The 20,020-nt window shown below is 48.4% G+C and overlaps 2 protein-coding genes and 1 long non-coding RNA gene across 3 annotated transcripts; 1 reads left to right on the forward strand and 2 right to left on the reverse strand.

The window, feature by feature from the left end:
* Positions 1 to 1,199: 1,199 nt before the first annotated feature.
* LOC128072704 (uncharacterized) lies at positions 1,200 to 5,326 on the reverse strand. Its single transcript, XR_008202408.1, has 2 exons — positions 5,257 to 5,326; positions 1,200 to 4,575 (listed from the first exon to the last, which is right to left on the reverse strand). It is a non-coding gene; the product is annotated as an uncharacterized LOC128072704 (long non-coding RNA).
* Positions 5,327 to 5,558: 232 nt separating this feature from the next.
* Positions 5,559 to 13,900, forward strand: DHCR24 (24-dehydrocholesterol reductase). The gene is made up of 9 exons (XM_052666521.1): positions 5,559 to 5,848; positions 6,057 to 6,212; positions 6,627 to 6,732; positions 6,913 to 7,031; positions 7,122 to 7,385; positions 8,150 to 8,293; positions 9,168 to 9,365; positions 9,729 to 9,907; positions 11,641 to 13,900. Exons 1-9 carry the CDS (start codon positions 5,618 to 5,620, stop codon positions 11,792 to 11,794), a joined length of 1,551 nt encoding a protein of 516 aa, XP_052522481.1. The 5' UTR covers positions 5,559 to 5,617; the 3' UTR covers positions 11,795 to 13,900.
* A 1,507-nt stretch (positions 13,901 to 15,407) lies between these two features.
* Positions 15,408 to 19,563, reverse strand: LEXM (lymphocyte expansion molecule). The gene is made up of 9 exons (XM_052666642.1): positions 19,470 to 19,563; positions 19,099 to 19,265; positions 18,877 to 18,993; positions 18,636 to 18,773; positions 18,395 to 18,535; positions 17,964 to 18,131; positions 17,698 to 17,826; positions 16,662 to 16,792; positions 15,408 to 15,557 (listed from the first exon to the last, which is right to left on the reverse strand). Exons 1-9 carry the CDS (start codon positions 19,561 to 19,563, stop codon positions 15,455 to 15,457), a joined length of 1,188 nt encoding a protein of 395 aa, XP_052522602.1. The 3' UTR covers positions 15,408 to 15,454.
* Positions 19,564 to 20,020: the final 457 nt, after the last annotated feature.

A 20,020-nucleotide genomic window follows, 5' to 3' on the forward strand; every position in this document is an offset into this window, starting at 1 on the left:
GGGGAGCAGCACTCTCATCCTCGAGGGGTGGCTGGGGGGTGTGCTCGATGGGCCGGGTTTGTGGCTGCGTCTGAGGATGGTGAGGGCACAGCCCTCGGGGGTCCTTGGGGTGCAGGAGGTGGGGAGAGGGCTGCGAGATGAGGAAAGCACAGCCAGTGGGACACACACATCACTGCTGTGTGGCTGGGGCTGCAGTACCCTAGGAACCAGTACCAGGAACCTATGGGCGAGATACTGGTATCCTGTGGGTGGGACACCAGGAACTTCTGCGTGGGTCCCCCCTGCCCTATAGATGGGGACACCAGTAACTTCTGTGTGGGTCCCCACTGCCCTGTAGGTGTTACACCAACACCCTGCAGGTAGGACATCAGCACCCCATGGGTGAGACACTGGTACCTTACTGCATATCCTCCTGGGACACCGGTACCCTATGGTGTGTAAGTGGATCCCCACCGCTCTGTGATTTCTGTGCTTCTCTCTTTGTGGAGCCCTCCATTCCCTCATTCCAGCTGGATCTCCTTGCCGCGCAGCAGCCGTGGGCATAGCTGGATTTTAAACAAGCCGAGGGCGTTCTGATCTGAGATTTGGGATGAGCTGTGTGAGTGGCAGCTGGATCAACGCATGCTCCTGTTCCCACAGGTGCAGGCAGATCTCACCAGCAGCTGTCACACCACGCTGTGATTGCCGAGCACCTCCACAAACCGTGAGCTCCAGCTGCGTTCAACACAGACATCTTGTGGACACACTTGTGCTGCTGCTGAGCCCCGGGCTGCAGCTCCTCACAGCCTCACAAAGCTGCTGCTCAGCCTCACAGCCATGGGGGCTGCACCACAGCGTGGGCTGCAACAAAGGCAATTGAAAGGGACGAGCAACTGAGCAACATTTATCCCTGATAAGACTAATAGAGTTTCTTCTGGTTGGAACAATGGGGTATTTTTATAGCTGTGCAGTCTTTACATAACCAACATCGTTGAGCACTTGTTTCAGCTCCCCTTTTCCACTTTTTCTTTTCTTTGTTTTGCACACAGCATTTCTATTTTCCCTTGGCCTAGGTAACCAAACCCTGAGGTCTGGATCCTGCACTGAGCTGAGGTTTGATGCTTTTGGAGCACAGCCTGGAGTTTTAGCGCTTTACATCATCCGGGTGTGGGGCCATAAAATGCTTGAAATGTTGAAATAAATGAAGGCAGACAGGTGACTGAGTGACAGCAGGATGGCGACGGCCAAGGCAGCAAAAGTCTGAGCTTTATTTGGAGGGAAAGGGGCTGTGAGTACATCTGGTACCAGGAGGCCAAACACACATGCAGACTTGCTGGGAGCTGAAAACAGGAGAAAAATTTGGCCTGCAGAATAAGACATCCTCCTGTATTTGCTTCTGGGAACATCAGCAAGCCCTCAGCATCACATCAGCCCCAAATGGGTTGTGTGTGTTCCCCAGCTGCCTTTGCAGCAGTTCACCCTGGGCATCCTGGAGGCCACAGGCCACACGTGTGTGTTACATCACAACTCCAAACTATTTATTGCATGGGGGGCCTCTCAGGGACTGCAGCTCCTTTCTGATTCCCAGCACAGTCAGCATCTCCTGGATCTCACTGATGGAAGGAGACGGGGACCACCATCACCTGAAAGTTCAGGTTGGATAGCAGGAAAACATTCCTCTCCAAAAGAGCAGTGATGCAGTGGCACAGCTGCACAGGACTCACAGCTGGACTCTCCATCCCTGGAGGTGCTCCAGAGCTGTGGGATGTGGCACCGAGGGATGTGGTCAGTGGGTATGTTGGGATGGGTTGGGCTTGGGGATCTTCTCCAGCCTTTGTGGCTCTCTGATAGCACAGTCACTTTTCTGCCTGCTGCCCCAGCACAGTGGCTGTGTTGGGCCATGAAGGCTCATCAGCACTGCCCAGCTGCTGCCTCTCCTACACAGCCAGCCCTACCCCAGCCTGTAAGCCCAGTGCTGGCCCCCAGCTGCTCCAGCACCCAGCTCCTCCACCACAGCCACACTGCAGAGGCTGCTGAGGACACCGGCCCTGTGACAATGAATGCAGGGCTGCCTTCCTCTCCCAGCCCTGCTCTGTTTTGACAAGTGATTCTTTTTATAAAGCCCAGTGGTTGTAAAGCTGGGTTTAGTGAATACACCACAGCTCTCGGCACGTTTTTTTGGCAGAATGTGCTGACCTTGCTTCCCAACACAGCAAACAGGCTCTGAATGCTGGGCCCCATCCCACAGATACTCCAGACTTTATCTCACACCCCACATCTCCTTCGTCCAAAGGTGATCACTGGGGTCCCAACCCCAACCCCAACCCTCCCGTATTTTTTCCTTAAACCTCTAAAGCTGCAATGTAACACCTCTCTTCAGTCACAGGATGTAATTCCTCAGCATCAGGACAAACACTTGCCAACCCCCAGGTGCCACACAAAGCCATGCTGCAGCCTGTGTCCTTCCACACTGTTTGTTCAAGGCACTGAAATGTGCTTTGGTTTCTCAGCAGAGGGAGCTTCTCACGTACCAGTTTGAGCACCAACACGGGCAAACCCTCTGAAATCACACCGTTTACAGGTGGGTCTCCTGACCCCCCATAACCATGAGCTCAGCTACTTGCTGGACAAAGAAGGCTTGCAGCCTTTCCAAAATTCCTGATTAATTTTCATCACCAGTGCTACTGCCCATCCTTCTGACATCCCAGTGCCACCCGACAGCACTCTGGCAGTCAGTACCAGGGCTAAGGGAGCTTGCATGAGAAGAAGAGCTTTCTCACTCTCTCAGTGCCTTCCTTTGGTCCCTCTGAACGCCTCTTGTCGCTCTTCTCACAGACACCCAAGTTTTCAGCCTACTTTTGTCTGCAGCTCGCATGCTCTGCGCAACATCACGTACCTTTACAGCTTCATCTTTCCATTCTTTGTCCAAAAGCTGTGGCACAGCCATTGCTAAGTCCAGCTTTAAACCAACAAAGTGCTGCCAGTGTTGGCAGAGCAATCTGATGAGCACTCACCAAGGAGGTGATCCATGTGCTTAAGAAGCCCCTGCCCTGTGCCTACACAGAGATGTGTGGGGCACGAACTCAGCAGAGAGCTGATCAGGAGGAGGAGGGCAGGAGGGCAGGAGGACAAGAATATTTAAAAAGTATTCCTCACTTAGATCAGCTCTCCAACCTGTTGTACGGTGACAGCAGAAGCATTTGTACTGCACAGCATGCCCAGAACAGCACGAGTGGGTGGAAGGGATGGCAGGAAGGAAGAAGACTGCTTTTTTAAGCACCCTTAAAACGATAATTTAATTGAGGAGAACTGGGATTTCAGTCTTACAGAAGACTGATCTCAGCTTTTCGCACCACAGTTGAAAATGATGCTTTGCTAAGCCCGCACTGTTTGCTGGATGAAGTTTTGCTCACACCCAAAATAGCTAAAATTGAAACAATGTCAGCCTTAAAAAAACCTGCCTCCCCTTCCCTCACCCTCTCAGATTCCTGTACCTGGCACCACTACGCATGCAGGGATTCCACTGCAATCTGAACAGTCATTCATTTCTGTTCCTTCCAAGCAGTTTCACCTTGCAGTCTTTGAGCTCACCTGCTCCCTCCTTGTTGCGCAGGGCCTTACAAAAACAAGAGCAGAGCATGAGAAATGTTATAAACACTGTTAATGGATCTTCATTTAAAAATAAAAATAAATAAATAAATAAACAGTTTCAAAGCATTCTTTACACTGAGGGTGCAAATACCCCCTTGTGAATAAATGATGCTGTCATACTATAAAGCCTGCATTCAGTCACCCTTAGATGAAGAATAATTATTTAGCTCCTTTAGAGAGGTTAAAACAACCTCACGTAGGGCATGGGAAACTTCTCTTCTGTGCATAATTCCAGCCAGCAGGCAAATTGGTAAGCAAAGGCAGATAACATCGGCTTAAATACAAGAAGGAAAAGAGCTAGCAGACAGCCTAGGCACAAGTGCAGTGAATACAATCTGGCCGTGAGTAAACTTAGGGTGAAAATCAGAACATTTCCAAACATCAGAGCAGCAACATTGCAGAGCAGTCTTCTGATATGAGCAATGAGACGAAAAAAAATGAACCAGGTTCAAAGCAGAGTCTCTGGGTTTCCTGAAGGAGACTACAAGGTGTGACTGAGCTTTGAACCGTGATGCAGCAATCCTTCCCAGTCCAGCACTCCTGAGTCTCTGCTGTGGCAGTCAAAGGTGCAGATCCTGCTTCCAAAGAGGAAGAGGCACTATCTGACATGTCAGCATGCCATGTCACGACGTGACAACATCGGCGTCCTCATGAAATACCCTCATACCACATTCCTGTGGCACAGGGCCAGCCAGCAACTCCTTGGTGGACTCTCTGAACTCAGTGATGCTGTGACTGGGTCTCTGTGCCCCCAGAGCAGCAACCTGTGGCTGATGGAGCAGGGCTCAGGCCGCCTGCTGCCACTGTGTGAGCGCGTTCCTGGAGCTGCCTGCAGGACACCGCTGTCACCATACTCCTCTCTCACACTGCACCTCTTGAGGGACTCTAGCTGCAGAAATGCCTCATTTTCCTCAAGGACGTGCTGTACGTCTGTCTGCTGTCACGCTGTGGAGAGTAGGAGGAATTTTCCATCAGGGTTTTAGAGAACAAGCTTCAGAAAGAGTCTGCCTCTTTCTCCTTTCTACAAAGCGGATGGCAAGCATCTTGGAGTTTCTGTGGGGCACCAAAGCCACCACAAGGCTGCATGAGTGGCATGTGACAGGGTTCTGCCCCCCAGCCTAAAGGCACCAGCATAATCCCCTTTGACTGAGTGACCCTGGGCACAAAGCAGCTTCTCCACAGAGCTGCCAATGCCCTATGACAAGACCCATTCCCCTATAAGCCCTGACTGGGGGGGTCCCTAATACCTCAGGCCCTGTTCCCATCCCCACACCCTCGCTCTGATCCCAGTACCTCAGCTCTAGCCCCATACCCTCACCCAACCCCAACAGAAGGCCTCAAATACCTCAGACTCCATCCCCAACAGAGGGTCCCCAGTACCTCAGATCCCATCCCAACACCTCAGCCCCAACAGAGGGTCCCCAATACCTCAGACTATTCCAGCACCTCGTCCCATTGGAGGGCCCTAAATACCTCAGACCTCATCCCAACATCTCGGCCCCAACAGAGGGTCCCCAATACCTCAGATCCCATCCCAGCACCTCAACCCCGATCACAGGGACCCCAATGCTTCTGTCCCCGCCCCCATCCCCATCACTTCAGTCCCCACCACGAGGTCTCCCGTACCTCAGTCCCCAGGGGCATGGATCCCCAGTCCTTCAGCCCAGCCCGGGGATCCCCAGCCCCCAGCCCCGCACCCACCCCTCGTCCAGGTGCCGCCCCCGCCCCAACCCCGGCGGCCGCGATGAGGGGAGAGCAGGGCCGACCTCGCTCAGCCAATCAGCGCTCTCAGCGCCTGGTCCGATCTCCCCGCAGCTCTCTGATTGGTCTCTCCCCTCCCCTCGCCTCAGGGCGGAGACCGGCGGCGACCAATGAGACGCGAGCTAGAGGGAAGGGAGGCGGGGCCGGGCTGCGAGCGCGCGAGCAGCGGGTGCGGTGCAGCGGGGGTCCGGTGCGGTGCGGTGCGGTGCGGTGCGGTGCGGTCGCCATGTCGGCTGTGTGGTCGCTGGGAGCGGGGCTGCTCCTGCTGTTGTTGTGGGTGCGGCACCGGGGGCTGGAGGCCGTGCTGGTGCATCACCGTTGGATCTTCGTCTGCTTCTTCCTGATGCCTCTCTCCATCCTTTTCGACGTGTACTACCAGCTCCGCGCGTGGGCCGTGCGGCGGATGCACAGCGCTCCGCGGCTGCACGGACAGCGCGTCCGGCACATCCAGGAGCAGGTGAGACCGGAGGGAGCTGGGAGACGGAGCTGGGCTTCTGCTCGTGGCTCTCCCGTCCGGGAAGGAGAGGCTGCGGGAGACCCTCGGCAGAGGTTGGGGCTGCTGGGCTGCACGGTCCCCTCCAACACGGGGCGGCCCGCGGTTCTGTGCTAACGTGGCCCCTGTGGTGGTGTTTCTGAGGTGTAGTTTTGGTTGTTTCCTCTTGCAGGTGCGGCAGTGGAAGGATGAAGGTGGTAGGAGATACATGTGCACCGGTCGGCCCGGCTGGCTGACTGTGTCACTGCGTGTTGGGAAGTATAAGAAGACCCATAAGAACATCATGATCAACCTGATGGATGTTCTGGAAGTAGACAGTGAGAGACAGGTAGCACAACCTCTCATAACACTGAAATATACAGCTTTTGTTTTACTATATTTGTAGCTGAAGTGGAGCTAGGCTCCATCAAGAACAAAGGATTTTTGTAGCAGTAAACCCACCAAATTTTAGTTTTTACAGTGTGGGCTTGGATCATTCTATCCAAAAACCCAGCATATGGAATCACTTAGCTCTGTGTGCCGAAGCCTAAAAGACCAGAAGGATTGATGGCTCTGGGCACTGAGCAACAAGACGTTGAGGCAGAGGAGGAATCACTTAGCAGTTACAACTATTTTTAGGACTGCTTTTGGGAAAGCAGGGCTCTGAATTCTGATAACAGATGGAAGTGCGATCCAGTTAGCTGCATTTTGTCATCACTCATTCCAAACACTTAATTTGTGACTGAGTTTTCTCTCTTTGTAGGTTGTTCGCGTGGAACCTTTGGTCACCATGGGCCAGCTGACTGCACATCTGAATCCTATAGGATGGACTATTCCTGTGGTGCCAGAGCTTGATGACCTTACTGTAGGTAAGGGTTGTTGTGACGAGAAGAAATGGACTCATTTCCTGCATTTCATTTATTTTTGTGCACTGACACGTTGCTTTGTGTGAACCTTTCCTAAAATACACTGTTGAACTTTGTTCTGGTAAAAATCACCTCCGTTCTGAAGTATGTTTCATTGGAACTGTTATGTGCTCCCTCAATCAGGTGGTCTGATCATGGGAACGGGCATTGAGTCTTCATCCCATATCTATGGGCTTTTCCAACATACCTGCGTGGCCTACGAACTGGTCCTTGCTGATGGAAGCCTTGTGAGATGTTCACCAGTAAGACAAAATGTTATTTTGCTATTTTTTGTTATGTCATTGGCAGTTGTCAGTGTGGATAGATGATTTCGTATGACGTGCTTTTTGCAGACTGAAAACTCAGACCTATTTTACGCAGTGCCTTGGTCTTGTGGTACTCTGGGTTTCCTGGTTGCAGCAGAAATAAAAATGATTCCTGCCAAGAAATACATCAAATTACACTATGAGCCTGTACGAGGACTGAGGAATATTTGTGAGAAGTTTACTGAGGAATCTAAGAAAAAGGAGAACAGTTTTGTGGAAGGACTCGTGTATTCTTTGGAGGAAGCTGTCATCATGACAGGAGTCTTGACTGATGAAGCTGAGCCAAGCAAGGTAACTAAAGTTGTTCCCAATGAAAGCAGTACCCCAAAGTTTAACTGACACTTTACAGCCATATGACGATATAGAGCTAGGACCATAAGAATTGAAAACACTCTTAATGTTGGATGTAAAGTGCAATCTGTCTGTCAGAATGCTTTAAATCGCAGCTCTTTGTAATGACAACAGAGCCTGTACTCTTCAATTAGGGAGAAGCGACCCATTAATTTCCATTAGTATAGCAGATAATTTAATTTACTGTGTTTGCATGTCAGTATTAAGGAGGAAATATCCTTTCTCATATACAGACCACTGCTGTTCCAAATTGCAGTTGTTCAGAGTAACTCCTTCCCCAGCACGCTCTTAAAGACAGCCAGTGTTGGTGAGACCAATCAGAGATGTGCACAGGAGGGATGTGCTGCTTGTTCACTGCACTGCTCAGCTTGGATATTTCTCCTCTGCCTTCATGAGGCTTTGGATTAATGAGGGGGTGAGAGGAACTTAAGGAATCCGGTTCTGCCCCCTTCATGGCTTTTTAAGCTGCTCATAACAGGAAAGCCTTATTTAGACAAAATCTTAATGAGAGGAAAGATAAGTGGCCGCCATGCATGTGGCAGGAAGGAGAAATGAAGGCTCTCTGGGTTTCTTGAGACAGTGGAACTGTCACAGAGCAAATAACATCGCTTCCCATTGTAAAGGGACTGCAGGGACGTACTCAGTGCTGTCTAGTAGTTACTGTTACCTATGTTGGGATGTGCTAATGAATCTCTGTCTTACAGATAAACAGAATTGGCAACTACTACAAGCCGTGGTTCTTCAAGCACGTGGAGAAGTATCTGAAAGCCAATAAGACTGGAATTGAATACATCCCCTCAAGACATTATTACCACAGACATACACGCAGTATTTTCTGGGAACTCCAGGTAAGAACAGTTTGAAACTTGAAATAACATTTACGGGAAGGTACTCTGCTGTTTCCCAGTGTATGAACATTGTAGCTTCTTTTCCTTGGCAGCACTTAAGGCATTGTATCACAACTTCCTCATTTATGGCTGAATGCTTTTCTGAGTGTAAAACTTAGGCACGTATTTAAGCAGTAAGCCTTTATGCCTACTGAGTGATTTCTAAAGACAGTGATAAAAACACAAAGGTGGAATTGTGGCTGAGGATGTGCCCTTCCTAAACTTGCCTAAGCACATAACACTCATTATAAGGCAATGGCATTAATTTGAATTATATAAACTTACTTCTTCTGATGTGCAATTATGCAAAAGTTTTATTTGACATTATGAAAGATTCCTATTGCTACGTTTTGAATTGCTTATTGCTGCATTTTGAATTTCAGCTGCTGGAGAAGGTAAGCAAACAGGAGTTTGCTGTGTAACAAGTACTTCAAATTTTACAGCTTTAAAATGCATTTAAGACCTGATCTTGTGCCTGTCAGTTCTTGCAAGAGTTTTGCAAGTTTCTCTTCTCAGGAGCTCCTCACAGCAGTTTTGAGATAATAGCCTGCTGTTCCCTGAACTTCATTTTTCTGCAAGTATTTAGGGCTGATGAAATATTGTGAGTTACACGAGTCTGAAAATCCTCTGTGGTAACAAGGAGATGCTTAGGGAAAGGCTCAGTAGCAAAATTCAGTTCAGACTTCTCTTAGTTCAGATTTGCATTTAGCAAAAGCATCAGCAGTTACATTTATTGAAAATTTCATTTAATATTTCTCTGAGGATTCTCAAGTATTGTCTTCTGGTTCAGTTACACACTCCTAAGTCAAATTTTTCTTGTCTTTCCTCTTTAAAGGATATCATTCCTTTTGGCAATAACCCTGTTTTCCGCTACCTCTTTGGCTGGATGGTTCCACCCAAAATCTCTTTGTTAAAACTCACCCAAGGAGAAGCTATTCGAAAGCTGTATGAGCAACATCATGTTGTGCAAGACATGCTGGTCCCAATGAAAAGCCTTGAAAAATCCATCCAAACCTTCCACGTTGACCTTAATGTAAGAACATGTGCAGTGAATCATGGAGTGCTTGTTGCAATATTTGTGGCCATTTGTTTTAAGACATAATATTCAGCTTGTGTAAAAGGTTATTAAACATGCATTTGGGTGTTGAGGTAGTTAATGGGGAGTTGTTGTTCCTGGAGCACACTGCAAGTGTTCTGACTGAGCATCTCAATCTATTTTGGTGACTAGAAAGAGGCTCTAAGAACTGCAGCAAGAGAATTGGAAAGGGAAAGCTGTGTAAGATTTAATCCCACCTTGGGAAGAAGTCCTCTTAACTCTTTGTCACCTTTATTAAGAGATTGCTTAAATGATTATTATGTTAAAAATCATTTACCAAGTGTTTTCTTGCCTCTGCAGGTATACCCTCTTTGGTTATGTCCTTTCATATTGCCCAATAATCCTGGTATGGTCCACCCCAAAGGGGATGAAACAGAACTCTACGTGGATATTGGAGCTTATGGAGAGCCCAAAACAAAACAATTTGAAGCCAGGGCTTCCATGAGGCAAATGGAAAAGTTTGTGAGAAGCGTGCATGGGTAAGGTTCCCACTCCTTGGGATGATGCCAGTGCCATATAACTTACATCTGTGTAGTTTCATCACTCCTATGTTGCACTGCAGCAATTTAATACTACAACAACTTAAAAAGCATAATTGTATGTTAGTTTAATTATTAATTTTGATGCTGCAGTTTTATAATATGCTTGCACGATCATGATTTGATTGCAAAACCAACCAAATACTTGGGGTCACCGATGGAAGTTCGTGCGATGTGTTTGGGAGCTGGGCAGCATCCAAACAGGTTGCCTCGCATCCTTTCAGCTCCGTGCTGCTCTGGGAGTAGAATCTGCTGCAACAGAGCTGCTCCATGCAGTCAGAAGGACCTCAGCAGGTCCGTGCAGGCGGGATGTAAAGCAGCTGCTGTCCCAAGGCAGCGTAAGTACAGCGCAGTGACCGCTCTCGTCAAGGCTGGTAGCTCAGTCCTTCCAGAGGTAACCACTGACCTTGCAGATTGAGGCTGGCTTGTTTGAAGGCTGATCCAGAGCAGGGGCAGAGCAAGTGCTGTTTGGCTGCAGCAGGCCACAGGTCCTTCAGGAATCCCACAGGCTGTTAAAGTTTGGACAGCTTCCCTGCCTGCCCTTGGGGCTGCTGGGCTCTCTGCCATTGCAGCGGCACAGACTCTGCCCTGTCCTTGGGCTCGTGTGTCCTCCCAGCAGGAGGCCAGCCCTGACTGCTCCCTGCGTGGCACTGGGAGCCTTTCCTACAGCTGGAGCTTTCGCAGTCATCTTTTTGTTGCTCTGATTCTGGTTACACAAGACCACAGTGGGTGTGAGATAGATCCCCACCATCTGTCACTGACTCCTGACAGCCTAATTTGTCGTAGTGGCATCAATAGGCAGGCAGTTACAGACTTGTTTCTCCCCAACAAAAACCAGCTATGCAGTGTTTTTATGCCATCAGTATCATTTAGCTGCATTTCTATATTTCTCAATCTGACAGTGATTACATCCCATGTGTTTGAGTAACAATGGTGAGTATGCTTCGAGGTATTATGGAGATTATAAAAGTCTTTTAGTTACGATGTGATCTGCCAGAGAACAAAGCAACCAAAAGTTAATGTTAAGCTTCTAAAATTAATTTGAAACTAAGCTTTTAATTTTAATCTTTTTGCCAACAAAGTTCTGTCTTTTCTGTACCTGTCACTGGAAAAAATGAACACTGTGTAAATGCTTTATCTCAGAGTTTCATAATCACAACGGGGCTCTTTGTATTTTACTGCTCTTTTCTGATGCTTGCTGCGTTTTAGGGAGAACAGAGTGGAAGTAAGGAAGAGTACACAACGATTTGAACCCATTCATTGCAGGGGAGTTGGATTAGATGGCCCTCTGAGGTCCCTCCCAACTCTAAGGATTCTGTGTTCGATGAAGTAACGATTCCATTTATTTGTGTGAATGGAATTCTGTTACACTGTGCTTCACTTACACGATACGTTTATATTCTTCACCTGATCTGATTGTGTTGGCTCACACCTTCCCAGTTTTGTTCTCAATGTGGAATCCAAAGAAAACTTAAAAAGTAGAAGAACACGTTGCTCCATCTGTCTATTGGCTGAGGGTCCCAGCATGATCCATGTGAGCATTCTGGTGGTTTTCTTTCTGTTGAATATTTGCTCTCCAGAACTAGCCCTGTCCATTTTCCTCTTAATTCTTCTCCATACCCTGCGGGACGATTAATGCTGTATCTCTCACTTCCTTTTATTTTTCATTTCAGTTTCCAGATGCTGTATGCAGATTGCTACATGACCCGTGAGGAGTTCTGGGATATGTTTGATGGTTCGTTATACCACAGTCTGAGGGAGCAAATGAATTGCAAGGATGCCTTTCCAGAAGTGTACGACAAAATCTGCAAGGCTGCCAGGCACTGAGCTTGAACAGCCTAATTAAGCAATCAGGGAAAGATGAATTTACCATAGCTAGTCAGCATATCCTTTCTAAAGAAAAGCTTTATTGCTCTCCAAATAAGCTCATTCTTGTTGATATTTAAATGATATGAATTCATGCTTTATAAACTTATGTTTAGTATTTCCTAGTATGCTTTAAGAGCAGTTTTCCAAAACTCAAAGCGATTGTTTTTAAGAAATCTGAAGTGCTGATTACCTTGTATGTCTTGGACCTGTCTTGGACATAGGTGAGCTCACCTAGCTCCGAGCATAAGAAAAGTAACTGGAAAAGAGGACACTGAAGTGATGCCAGCTAGAAACTAGAGCTGTATTTAAAATTACTTCTGAAAATGGTAAGGAGGTGACAGAAAGAGGTGCCAAAGCTGAATGAATTGTCACATTAATCGTTTGCCTCCAGTCAGTAAGCTGTAGGGCAGCTTCGCAATGGTACCACGTCCTTCTGGCCGTGCGGAGCTGCGTGGCACATCAACACACAACCACACTCCCCAGCAGTTGGTCTCATTTCAAAACTGAGCACTGAGGTGTGAAGCAAATGCTTTTTTACTTGTGCCTATCAGATTTGTACTGGTTTTGATTATAAAATGTTACGTGGGTATAGATTTTAGTTACTTTATTGGTTAACAGTATTCTGTTGGGTTGTGCCCCCTGATAGCAACGCTCTGGCTTTGTACAACTACTGGAAAAATTGCTGCTATTTCATATAGGCAATTATTAATTTGGGGCTTTGCTTGTTGTGAGTCTGTTTATTTGAACTTTTGTATTTTTGCCTTTTGTTTTTGATTTTTTTGCTTAATTTTAGTGCCTTATAAACACTCAGTCGGAAGAGAACATGGTCAGTGAATCCCTTCTGTCCTGGCCAGCAGGAAAAGGAAGCGTGCCCTCACAAGTTAAGGCTTTATTTTCACAAGGTTTGCCAGAGCAAGTGGCTGTGGATAGGAAGAGCCCTTGTTTTGGGTGCTTGGTATGCTCAGGCTTCAGTTCTTGCTCGAGAGGCATTTTTGCTTTTCAGTTTACCTGGATTAGATTGATAGGCTTTGTAAAAAGGACCGTTTCAGTCACCTGGAGAGGAGATCAATAGTAAATACTGTTCAGTTCCCCCTTCTGGTGCACAGCACAGTCACACACTTCATGCAGTCAAGCGTAGAAGTGTGGGAATGTTTTGACTCTGTAGCCAGAGATGTGATTCCAAACCAAGCCCATGTCTCATCCAAGCAACGTGGCAGATTGTTACTCTGAACATTACTGAGCTTGAGGGGAAAGAGTCATTTATTGAGGGCTACTTATGGGGTAACACAGAAAACACTTTAAATGGCTTGCAGTGAGAAGCTTTGTGATTTTTTTATGAGTGCTAAACCAATGATGTTATTTATTGATAGATGGATGCTTACGATCCAGATGAAACCAATGATAAAACAGTGACAAGAATAAGCTTGGCCTGTTCTCAGTGATGCATGCTGGGCAAATGGTGTGCAAATAAGGTGCTCCTTACAGTCCTGCGCAGGGAACTGGTGGCAGGAGCAGCCTGCCAAGGGGAGACACAGCCACTGCAGGGTGCATGCAATGCTGCCCAGCCCATGGGCTGCCCATACAGATACGAGAGCAGGTGAGAGGTAGGGCTGTGTCGGTGATCCATTCCAGGCCTCGTGGCACACAGGAAAGCAAGCACTGATTCTCAGAGTGGGGATTTGTCTTCCCACCTCTGCGAGGGAAGCAGCACATGAGCAGTTTCCTTATTCCTGTGGCAAAGCTATGATTCAGCCCGGTGCTTGCAGGATGATCTGCGCAGAGCAAGGATCGGTTGAGTCCATTTTTAAGGGGCAGTGCTAAAAAAGCTAGAGGAATATGCAAATACTTTTACTCAAGCTGTGTTTCTCTCACATGTTGATGATCTTTGGGTATGCACTGAATTTGATTTTTCACTCGTTAATTTATGAGCAAACTTGGTATGATGTGGTCTGGTACTGTCACTGTACACCAGTCACACACACGCACAAGCAGAATTGCTGTTGGTCTTATTTTTTGGCTGTATGGGCTGTTTAAAATAAAAATATAGCCGGTGTACTGCTCAAAGTGGCATCTTTTAACAAATTATACCTTATTTCTAATGGCATTGTTTAGCCTTTCTCATGTCTGTTGCACTGTTACAAGTGGTCAGCAATTAGTGAGAAAAGCTGCTGCCTTGATCAAAGGCCAGAGGCGTTGCAGTGATGTTAAATGAGGTGTCTAACTCTGCAAACAGCTTTGAAGGAAATGCCATTGAAGGCCATGAGTCTACTCTTATCTGCCCCATGATATGCCTTATAGCTGAGCCTTTACCCTTCCGTTATGCCTCATTAAGAACCTCATAATGCCAGTTATTCTGATTTTTCCCTTCACTTCACTGTTTCCCTGTGACTTTCTGGCCCATGAGAGCAAAACTACATTTTGAATTTATCTATCCACATCAACTGCTGTAGCTCCTATCTCAGTTCTCCTTGCTGTTAAAACTATTCCCTGGTTTGAATGACCAACCACAGAAGAGAGGATGAAGATGCAGTGCCCTCTTCAGCCTGAAGAGTTTCACATCCCCATCTTCAATTTCTTTGAGAAGTGCCCTTACAGGAACTCTGTAAGCTTGGAGGCAGGTATTCCAGCCCTCCTGCAGCTTGGTCACAGCTTTTACATCTTCTTCCAATGCTCCCTTCAGAGACCTTCTTTTCCTTTGCTTGCCTTTCTATTACAATAATCGCTATTTCTTTAAATTACCACAGTTTTACCTGTGTTCAATTATCTCTCCCACCAAAGGGTAATTGCAGATTAATTAGCATACCTAATCAGCCACAACTAACATGTAATTACACCTAAATTTAATTATTCCAGTCCATCTAAACACTGGTGTGAGCCTTTGTAAAGGTTAACGTGAAGTGAACCAGCATACTAGTGGTATGGTTTTATGGCCATCCTTTGTTACAGCTGATAGAGCTCTCTGCTCATTTCACTTTCTTCATTGCCTCTAGGCCTTAATATGCTACAAAATTTGGAATGATGACACTAAATTCCCCCAAATGCCCTCCAGCTGCTTGTAAGTATTTGAATTGTTAATTCAAGTGAAGCTGTGTGCTATAGCTTGTAATGAAGATCCTCACACATAACTGCTCCAGGATGGCAGGACAAGTACACAGACAGTTCCCAAACCTCTCCCAGCTGCCATGGTGCTGCTTTCTCAGAACCAGCTCTCCTTCCAAGTAGCTGTGGTGGACCTTGGGGCATTCACTGCTTGTCACGATAACTGCCACCAACCACAGAACAGATAGAGAGCCGCACGTTCTATGAGTAGTGCAAGCTGATGGGGAAGGAAATGCTTAATATTGAATGAGTGCTGCGTGCCAGCAGACCTACCTGTGGTCAGTGTATCTGTATCTGACGTCCTCTTCTCCACTGTGTCATTTTCATAAAGGCCAAGGTGAAAATAATGAATTAGTCAGCAGGCAGGTTAGACTGATGAATGTCTGAAGGGTGTTTTATTACCACAGAACAAGACTTGTTTCCTATCTCTTGCATGTCAGCACACTGCAATTGTTCACATTACAGCATCTCGTCAGCCGTCTGTGGTTTATTCGCCAATTCAGGCTTTCCAGCACCATCTTACATTTGGAAAACAGCAGTGCTTTCTTCACAGGTATCTGGACAACGTGGAGCAGAAATCAAATGACTCCATTTGTTTTTCGCAGCAGGCTTTAGCCGCTCGCTGTGAAAAGAGGATGTGATTCAGTGAGCTCTAATTATTGGCTGGATTAATCTCATTAGTCTTAACGAGCATGGAGGTGAACAGAGCTCTTAAAAGCCTGGCTATTCCCTTGAAAGTAAAGCTGTAGCTTGAAAAGTGATTTTGGAGCGAGTGCTATTTGATCATAGAGCAATTCGGTGCATTTGAACATCCTGCTCACTGTTCAGGTTTTTTTCTATTCCTAGTGGAACTACAAAATTAACAAAGCCAGCGATATTGAAAGCTAGATTTCATAATGCCTTCTCCTTCATCATAGGATAGCTAACTCGTAGCTGCCCCACTGAAAGCTGCCACGTTGTATTCAGCTGAAATGGATTTCTAACAACTCTCTGGAGATCAAGACAGCTTTTGCAGAGCTGTCAGCCATAGTACCACCACAGCAGTTTGCTAATCTTGGCCACGAGCAAAGGTGAAAGCGGAGGACTGCCCTGAGGTCTCTCATTAGTACAGTTCCCAACTACTTCACAGGGTTTTCCCCCCAGCGATTTCAAAGCCCTTTGCAATGGAACTGAGCCTTGTTATCTTCCTTCTCCAAACGGGTAAACCAAGGCACGGTCTGAGAACGCAATTTTTGTTTGAGGTCATTGATCAAATCAGTGCCAGCACAGGGAATGAGCTGAGAGAGCCCCATCCACCGTCAGGTTCTTCCCCAGGCTGCCTCCTCTAACTCAGACAGGCGCTATTTGTCTGCACCTCCTCTTCACACAGACTCTGCATTTCACAAAGTAGAAGAACGACCACCTTCATACCTTTAGAATCCTGGGCAGCCAGCAGCATCTTAACCCTCCTGCTGCCCTTACACAGAAGGAAGCATTAAGGGCTGCTAGCTTCTTCACAGACGGTTAACTTACCATTCACAGAGGGACACTGCTCAGGGGCCAGCAAGCGTTGCTCAGTCCCATTCCAGCACTTGCAACTCCACAATCATCCCTTCTGCTATTTAGCCTCTCACATCAGTTGCAAACTATCAGTAACATACTCAGCCTCACCAGAGTTGCTCAAGATAAAGGGTTTCCCTGCAAGCTGGTGTGAAAGTGCTTCTAGCCCCTGTTATATGCCACTTACAGCAGGTAGGCATCCTGCTTCAAGTTGCTCAGGTACCGCTGCGTGTCACTCTGGTACAGGGACTGGTATCTGATCTTCCGAGGGTATTTTTCATGCCTGGTGACATTATAGCGGCCCACACCCACAGCATTCTGGAAAGAGAAGGTCGCGTGTTGTTTCCCATCGCTGCAGAGGCAGCGTGGCTGTTGACACTGGGACAACATTGGGCTGTAGCTGTATGTTTCCAATTGCAAAAAACAACAATACGTGGAATATGTTAACCAAAGAAGGTCTGCATTGCAGGGGAGGGAGGAGGAGGCATGTTATGTGGTGTTAGCCTCTCCACAAGCAGCTCCTCTCATCTCACAGCACTGAGAAGAGGGGTCTGATTAGCTCTGCTGGCTCGAATGCACTCCCTAGTTGCCTACTGCTAGTTCAAGGGCTGCTTTATCGCAACCTTGCCTCTGGGATATAATCTGCTGCTCATTCCTAGCCAAGATGGACTATTTGAGACTACAGCTTTCTCCAGCTGCTTTGAGCCCTTCAGCCTTTGTGCTGGTTCTCTGTGGGGAAGCTGCAAAGCTGAATACAACTCTAGGAAGGGACACTAGGGGAAGGGCTCATACCTGCACTGGCTCTTCAGTGTGCTACTGATGCTGCTAGAGAAAAAAAAAACTGGCTTTTAAGTAGGAGAATATGACTTTTTGGGAGGATACAAGGAGCTCCTAGCACCAGCAGGTAATCTAGCTGTCCTCATCCATGAAATGCATCCCCTTGCCTACAGTTGATGCAGAGCAAAACTTCTAGGAAGCGTTGTCTGAGCATGCACTGAGAAGGGCAGAGGTGATGTGGCTGCTGCTGAGCTCCTGTCCCTCTGCTCAGCATCAGCCCAGCTCACGCTGCCCATCTCAGGGCCTGCTCTGCACTGGGTGCCCACAGCTGCAGGAAGGCATTTGTCCTCTCACTGGTTGCCAGCAACTCATCAGAGACAGTGACAGGGCAAGCTTAGAGCCTGATGGCTCCTGCGTCCCCCTCTGGCTGCCCTGTACTCACTCACCTCATTCCCCATGAAGAGGCGTTCAGACTTTCTGTCAAACCTCTTGGCAGATGACCAGAACGGGGGCTGGTTGAATTCTGCTGATCTCTCAATGGGCTTTGGATCGTACGAGCCTGGCCCCACCACATACTGTACAGAAGGAAATTTCTTACCCTTCCATCTGCTCTCCAGAAGAGCGGCCCCACAGCACTGCCCGGCACCCAACACCACCACGTGAGCCCAGCAGCCTGGGCAGGATGGAAATGAAACACCCCACTGCCACTGACCGCATCCCTCGGGCACTGGCTGAGTGTGGCCCAGAAGATCCTCTCTGTGGGGCAGCCTGGGTTCCGTGGCAGTGTGCTGAAGCAGCCTTTCTTCTTGTTCTCCTTTGACATCAGCTCATCCAGGAACCCCTTGGCAGTGCCAGCGTGCAGCTCAGTGCCTTCCCCCTGCTGGGCCACAGGAGCAGCATGAGGCTCAGCTGCTGGAGGTCATTCCAGCCACCCCAAACACCCCTTACTGTGAGAGCTGAGCCTTTCAGTGTTCACAGGCATGCTCTCCTGCTGCAACGATTTGTCTTACCAGGCTGCTAAGATCCAAGAAAGCCAAAAAGCAAAACTCAAGATTTGAGGTGCGACATAAACAGCTGTCCATCTTACACGTTTGTGGTGGTGATGCCACAGCTTACTGAAAGCTCCAAGTCCAGGTTACACACCTCCCCATTGCGCCGCCGGCCACCTGCAGGCTTCAGCTTGTCCCTCGAGGAGACCTGGCGGGGGATGCGCCTGCCTGCCTGTCGCAGCTGCTCCTCAGTGCTGCTCCATGGGGAATAGGTGCCAGGTCCCAAACCACTGCCCTGCAGGCACAGAGGGAAAGTGGCAGGAAAACCTCCAGCAGAGAAACACAGCCACCCCAGGGGCACACACCACAATCCCAGGGCAAAGAGCAGGACATGCCGTGGCTGTCTGGAAGACACATTTCTCTGTCCTGCTGTCCATCAGCCCTCGTGTGCTGGGAGAGCGCTTGTCCCTCTCCTCCAGGAGAGCGTAGGGGTTCCCCTGGGGGCCGTAGGTGCCAGGCCCAGGAAAGCAGTCCTGCAGGAGAGATGGGACAGGATGGGCAGCCCCCAGTCAGCTCTGCTGACAGGGAAAATGCTCACAAGGATGCCAGCAGCTCCCAAGTCAGGCTGCAATGTACCCGCTGGCTTTCCCTGAACCTCTGCTCCCTTGTGTCACAGATGCCCCTCAGGCTCGAAGGCTGTGTCTCCTGCAGAAAATCCCTGATGTTGTACGTTCCTGGGCCCAGCCTCTCTTGCTGCAGAAGGAAAAATATGGTAAGGATAGGCTGAGCATCAAAGGCAACACTGCCAATGCTTCTTGGATGCCAGGACAAGGAGGGTGGATCAAATCTGTCTCTTACCTGCTGTTTGCGTTTCTTTAGCATCACCTTGAGCTGGAAATGGGGCAGTTGAATTGCCCGGGATCCTGCCTCTGCTCTGGCCCAGCCAGAGGCCAGTGCTGTCCCCTGCAAGGCAGAGCCAGAGCACAACTGTCCATACACCACTGCTTCACATGCTGTCTCTGTCACTCATCCCAGATTAAAGCACTAATAAAGGGTTTTGCTGATGGGTGGGAAGTGGCTCCTCAGAGCACGAGCCCACATCCCACATAGACACTCTAGGGTGCTCCCCAGTGGGTGCCTCTGACTGCTGTGCAAAGTAGGCATGACAATTCAGGAGCTACATCAGGAATTTCTGCTCTCTCCACTGTGAGCCCAGTTGGTGGCCTCACCTGGCTGCCCATGTTCCACACTGGTGGCTCTGGTCACCAGGGCCGCTGTGACATCCTTCACCATGGCAGCCTTCACCATGGCAGCCCTCACCATTGTCACTTGCCACTCATTCTGAGGTGCTGTAGCTACAGTATATTGGGGGCTGCAGCCTGGCTGCCCCAAGCCCTGCAGTCCTCACTGCAGGATTCCTCAATCTCTCTGAGCCATGCATGCTGGCAAAGCAAGTGCAGTTTCACTGAGCACAGCCCACGCTTGACTCCCACCAGTGATGCAGTGCCCCCTTCCTGGCACACAAATTACCACGTGAAGTATGACCCGGTTCTGCCCCAGCGCTGTAAGGGTGCAAAGGATGGTGTCCCCACACAGCACCTCCAAGGGGTTGTATTGAACACATAGAGATTTGTTAGATACTAAAGTTTATCTCACAAGCCAGCAACATAGCCAAAATCAGTGCCTGACCAGCCCCAGCATCACAGGCTGTGACCCAAAAAGCAGTTGAAGCAGCATAAAAGAAGCAGCAGTTTTTAAAGCTTCACCTCGGGGCTGTTCT

This window comes from Tympanuchus pallidicinctus, unplaced genomic scaffold, assembly GCF_026119805.1.
Source record: "Tympanuchus pallidicinctus isolate F22 unplaced genomic scaffold, pur_lepc_1.0 scaffold7, whole genome shotgun sequence".
Taxonomy (NCBI): domain Eukaryota; kingdom Metazoa; phylum Chordata; class Aves; order Galliformes; family Phasianidae; genus Tympanuchus; species Tympanuchus pallidicinctus.